The following is a 6000-nucleotide window of genomic DNA, read 5'->3' as shown; positions in this document are numbered from 1 at the left end:
ACCCAGACTTTTTCATCAGTCCCAGCCTTGCTCTTAGTACCAAAATGGCTGCTCCAGCTCCAGCCATCACATTTACACACCAGAAAGAAGATGAATAGAGAACTCTCCTTTCTTAAGAAATGAGGTCCCCTTTCGACTTCCTTTTATGTCTCACTGGCTAGAACTGGATCAGAGGCCCAATCTGAGTGAATGACTAAATAAATCATCAGAGTTACCTTTGGGGAGCCATGTCTGTGGCGATCACAAATGACTTCTGTGGGTACAGCCACTGCTGCTCCAAACAGACAGCATCCCCTGCTAATGAGCTTCCAGGAGAGGGAAGGGAGGTGAATGCTTTGTGCACAGAATGGAGTCTTCCCACTAAGCAGGACTCGGGCAGGCAGCAGAGGGAAGGTGTCATGGGGACAGGACTGAGGAATGGTACTCAAGAGCGAAAGAGGAGCCCCTGGCAGACATTGGCTGACAACACCCAGGAGATGACCCACGCTGGCCATAATGCCTGTCTGCTCTGGTCTCTCCAGGATGCAGGAACAGGAGAATGCAGAGGGGAAGCTGAGGCGGGAGGCTAAACGGTTCCCCTTGGGGAGCTTCTGGGACTTCATGATGTGGATCTGGATCCTCAGAAGATTCTCTGCTCCCTTCTCTTTGTCATGCAAACATGAGATTTCTTTGACTAGGTCTAGAAAGGACCAAGGCCAGGAGCCCCATCCCACCAAGAATAAGAAATATCCAAAGACACAGAAGGCAGGCTAATGGACTGAGGATCCTGGCTGAAGAACCAGCTGAGAGAGGAACTGCCACCAGCGTCCATGGCCTTGAGGAGCAGTGCAGACCCTGCTGATAGCTGGCACCTTCAGGCATGTCAGTGGTAAATTCTTGTCATTTCTGGGTGGAGTAAGAGCCTTGCTTGCAGCTGAGTCAGAGGTGCGAGAGACAGTGAAGAAAGGCTAGCCCCTGGGAAGAGAGCAGTGAGACAGAAGGGGAGCTCCCCCGCACCCCTACAGCCCTTGCAAAGCCCCCACACTGTCTCCATCATCCCCCACCTCCAGCCTGCATCCTCTGGCTTCCTCCCTCCTGCCCCGAGAACCTGATCCTTCCAGGAACAAGGAGGACAACGCTGAGTGAGAATTCACTCCCCATGTGGAGTCAGTCCTGGGACTTTCCCTTTAAGAGCTGTCAGAGGAGGGAGGCTGGCCAAGCTGGGCTGGAGGTGGGGACAGAGGGAAGAAAAAGACAGAGGGAGAGAAGCAGGAAAAGTTTTTTTAGAGGAAAATGCAGGGCTCTAGTCTGTTGGCCTGACGTCAGATGTCGCTTTCATAAACCCCCCCGGGGGCTGAGGAAGGCTCTCCGCTGCTCTGATGGGCCAGCCCAGTCCTGGCCCAGCTCCCTGGAGAGGCATCTGCATCTTCTGGGCTGAAAGGTAGCTCCTGTGCCGCTGACTTCCAGGCATGAGGTGGCTCCTGCCCTGGACGCTGGCAGCTGTGGCAGCCCTGGTGGCGGGCAACGTCCTGGCCACGGTGAGTCCTGCCTGGAAAGGATCAGTGAGGGGGACCTGATCCCTTCCCGCCTAGTGCTGAGGCCAAGGGACTGGGGGTCAAGACAAGACGGGCTGGAATGGTGGACAGATAGGGAGAGGGCTGCTGGTATCAGAAGAAGCTGGTGGGGTGGGAGCAGAAAGAGCACCCTTCAAGAGATCCAGCCTGCTTTCCTCTCTTTTCATACAAGAACACTCAACAAAACAGGGGTTTGGGGATCAGCACCCCGGACTGGCTGTGTGATCTGGGGTGGATCACTCACCCATTCAGAGCAGCATAAAAAGAGGGGGTTCTTGGGGACATCCAGAGCCTGTGAGTTTGAAAATCCCAGGACTCTGAGCATCAGCGCTCCCAAGAGGAGAGGTGCAGGGAAAGCGAGTTAGGAAGGAGCATGCCTGCTTTTAGCAAATTCCCTCTGAGCAAGCCGCATTTGGGTGTTTTTGAGCTGCAACGGTTGACACCTTGAGTTCCTGCGGCCCTCCATGGTTTGTCCAGTGAGTATGTTCCTGTCCTGCCATTCCCAGAAGGCATCTGGAAGCTTCTCTCCCACCTGGGTCCAGAGGGAGGGACAGCAGTTTGCACCCTCAAGAGCCAAGGGAAGGAGACACGTGGCAAAGTAGGGAAGCCTGCTGGAGCAGAGTAGAGGCGGGAGAGGGGAGTGGTGGACAAGAGGGCAAGCTGGTGGGGCAGTGAGGTGGGTGGCTGGGCAGAGGGGAGGCAGCCTGGGGCAGCAGGGTGAGCCTCAGCCCCACTGAGTCTGAGTCCCACATGAGGGCCAAAACCGTGGGAGTCGCAGGGCTATTGTTATGGAATTATGCCAAGGATTTCTTGGGGGGGGGGCTAACACGCCTATTCATGATTGAGGAGACTTGGAGTTAGGGTTCAGCTACCTTCCTGTGGGCACACAGGCTCAGTCCGCTTCCAGCGAAGCTCAGAACTAGACCTGGCTGGGACTGGGTAAAAGGCACCTTGAGGTGTTGCATGCAGAGAATGAACCTGTCCAGTGAGTTTGCACCCAAGTCCTCTAGCCCTGGCATGGTGCTTGTTGGTGCCAGCACTTAACCCTACAAAAACAAACAAACAAACAAACAAACAGCTCTATTCACAAAGGACAGCCAGAAAGAAGCAGGGGTTTGGAGTGACTTGGGACTTACCTGCGGTCAGGATGAGTAAATGGCCAAGGTCACAGTCAGACACTGGGACACATCCTCACCTCTCAGTCCTCCCAGCATTTCCTACCTCTGGAGCCCAGGAAGGAAGGAACTAGGCCTGCCTCTGCCTCAGGACTGGATGTGACCGGGTACAAGCCTGCAGGTGGCGGAGCCTGGGAGGGCCGGGTGTGGATGGAGAATTGGTAAGAGGACAGTCAGAATCAGGATGAGGGGATGAGAGGAGAGGCTCATTCATGGTCAGGCCTGCACTGGAGCCTGCTCACTCGCCACTAAAGCTGCCGTGGCCGGGGGACAGTGGGGGACAGAATCGGGGCTTTTCAGGAAATCTCAGCAGAGAGATCCAGAGTCCGGAGGAGGTGCTTTCAGCAAAAGCTCCCAGGCTACCCACCCCATCCTCTTAGTGGACCTGAGGCTTTTTAGTACAAAGGTCTGGGTTCCCAGGATGCCCTCAAAACCCCTATCCACTGACACAGTACCCTTGACGGTAAAAAGCTGGGCTCTGCCCAGAAGCCAGTGCCTGGCTTCGTGACCAAATTCCACACATGGCATCCTCCAGAACTAATACAGAAAGGGAGTTCAAGTCCAGCAAGGGGCCTGTGGGCCCCATGGAAAGAATGACTCGCATTGGCCGTATGGAAGGGAAAAGTATGTGGGAAATGAGAATTGCCAAGGAGACTTTGAGCAAGTGGGCCGGGAGGGAGAGGTTGTCTGATGTGCACGTAGCTCAATGGACTGTTGGCAGGAGGGGGAGGCCAGCTGGGGAGGGGGCCATCCAAAGTGAGGGAGGCAGATCCTGAGCTCAGACGCCAAGCCTGGTGCGTATGGCAGTGTTGTGGTTGACACTCGGTGTGAGGAACAGTTTATTTTTATCTCGTTTCTTTTTCTTGGACAAGTGTCGAGTGCCCAATCTGCTAAGAGGTAGGGGATAGGGTATGTGAGTCTTCCCTGTGGGAGCCCATTCTCGGGTTCCTTGTGGCTTTACCCAGCAGGTCCTCATAGAGGATGATTAGGACCACGGGCCTGAGTGCAGGTGTCTGAGATGGTCTGCATTTGACTGTGCTGGGGGAGGAGGTCTTTTGCTCCACCCCTTGGCGTCTCTATAAAAACCCTGGGGCAGAGACTGTCGGGGCCCGTTGGAATAGGTTCCAGGCCCTCTCGAGGCTATCCTTTATTTTCTATCTGTTTATCTCCGCAAGATTCTCTGCAATAAATCCTTCTATCTAATATTTCCTGCTGCTCACACTCAAGAAAACTCTGGGGAACTGTGGGGGTGGTTGGGTAAACGCCCCACACTTCCCAAAGGCTGTGTCCCCGTTAATACCCACCCATGTGCCATGCCTGTACAGAGAGAGAAGTACTAACCCAACATCTACTGATTCTCAGCATCTCTGAAATTCCCGTCATAATAATAAGAAAATGCAACCAACCTCCTTTGTAGACTCAAAAGCTGAAGCTCAGAGAGGGCAGATAAATTGCCCAAGGCCACACAGCTAACAGTCTGTGGATATGACATTTGAATATAGGAGCAGCCTTCTTCAATGAAGTCTTACACTGTTCTGAGTCCTTGCCCAGAAATGGGATACACGTGGGCTAGACCCCAATGGAGCTGGAGGTTGGTGAGGCTGGAGGTTGGAGACATCCACACATGTGTTGGAATGAGAGATGAGAGAGGACAAGGCAAGGTCTTCCAGGATAAACAGGTTGGGACGCAGTTCTGCAATTGGCTGAATCTTCTCTCCCTGTTCATGTGTGCTGGTTGTTCACACAATTGTGTATGAGTGTGTGTGTGTGAGGGAAAGATGTGGGGAAGGAGGGAGGGGGAAGAATTCATTGTTTAGATAGGGAATACAAACTCATTCTCTATTCCCAGAACCTATGACAGAATCCCAGAGACCTGGGTGTGTGATGAAATCTGCCCTCTAAATGAGAAATCAAGTGGGACCCACAGTCTGTGAGTCAGCAGCCCCGCCCACTCCCACCCCCAGATTGGAGTCCTGCAGTGTCTTTAAGTCCCTGCCTAGCTCAGTCCTACCACAGGGCTTGTCATGGAGCTGCAGAAAAACTGCTGACAGTCACTTTGCCCCCCTGGGTATGGCATTTGTCCAGGGATGGATCTTAGGAGGGCTACCCCATACCAATCTTGACAGACATGTGCCCCACCTGTGGGTTGGGCAGACCTCTGGTCCTTTGACAAACCCCCACACCACACAACACAGGGTTTAGTGACAGCTCTGTCTACAACTGAACAGGGCCCTTCCAAGACTGCTTGGGACCTGGTGCAGACACCAACTCTAAAACCTGCTGTGATGCCTCACTATCTCCCAGAGACCACAAGACCCTCCCCCAAATGATTCCACCGAGAGCAGGGAAGGAGCCACACCACGGCTAGACTGCCACAGATATAGAAGCCACTCGGGGTTGGGAGGGTGTCTGTAAGGCCTCAGAGTTACGCTCTGGCATGTGAGCTCTTAGGGGCAGCTTACTACAGATGCCCCACTTGCCAGCCACAGGAGGATAAGAGGCCCACCCACTGAGTTCTGGCACACAGCTTCAGCCTCCCTGTATACCAACACATTGGAGCATTGCCCACTGAGAAGGCAGTGTGTGCTGGGGTCCAGGGCCTCACTGCCCTTTGCAGCCCCTGTCCCAGCCACTGGGTCCCTGAAACCCTGGTGAGTGGTTCATTGGATTGCAGACCTCAGTGGAAATAATTCACGGTAGCAGACTCTCTAATTCCTACCCTGACTCCTGTTGGTAGGATATGTTTAGGCTGTGTTTTGGGTTCAACAAAACATACAATTGAAGTCAATTTCACCTGCTTCTGGTTCCTTATGATATAGCTACTAGAAAATTCTGTCTGTGGCTGACAAATGGACACAAAGGTGCAATGTTTGGTGAGGAGGGGTCATTTGGGGGAGGATTCTGAGCCAGGCTTGCAAGTTGAATCTCTTGGGGGAAGGTGTCCCTGATGCAGAACTGTCCCTTTAAAGGGGAAAATGTCCCTTTAAACGTTCACACTAGATTCCAGGGAGGGTGTGAGGGTGGAGAAGATGGAGGGAAGGCGTAGAGAGCAAACACATGAGGCCTGCAGACTCAGCAAACAGTCCCACTGTCCCAGCAGCTGTGCTGGAGCCCAAGCTAGTGGAGGCCCAGGTTTCAGGCAGGCCTCCAGTCCAGGAGTACAGACACTAGGGGAGACTAGGCTCACTACCGTACCACGCATGCGCAGAGCAGGACAGTGTCTGCTCTCCAGGACTCAGTGCAGGGAATCTTCTAACACTTAGCCAGGTCCC

At 53.7% G+C, this 6000-nt stretch overlaps 1 protein-coding gene across 1 annotated transcript in view; it reads left to right on the top strand.

Moving 5' to 3' along the window:
• The first annotated feature begins 1278 nt into the window (after window positions 1-1278).
• Window positions 1279-6000, top strand: part of Ccn4 (cellular communication network factor 4) — a 29617-nt gene continuing 24895 nt past the window's right edge. Inside the window, exon 1 of the mRNA XM_059247655.1 lies at window positions 1279-1517. Coding sequence (XP_059103638.1) covers window positions 1449-1517 — 69 coding nt within the window. The 5' untranslated portion in view covers window positions 1279-1448. The remainder of the gene's footprint in view (window positions 1518-6000) is intronic.

This window comes from Peromyscus eremicus, chromosome 20 (assembly GCF_949786415.1).
Source record: "Peromyscus eremicus chromosome 20, PerEre_H2_v1, whole genome shotgun sequence".
NCBI classification, from domain to species: Eukaryota; Metazoa; Chordata; class Mammalia; order Rodentia; family Cricetidae; genus Peromyscus; species Peromyscus eremicus.
Note: the sequence above shows the minus strand (reverse complement) of the source record. Positions and strands in the feature narration are given on the sequence as shown.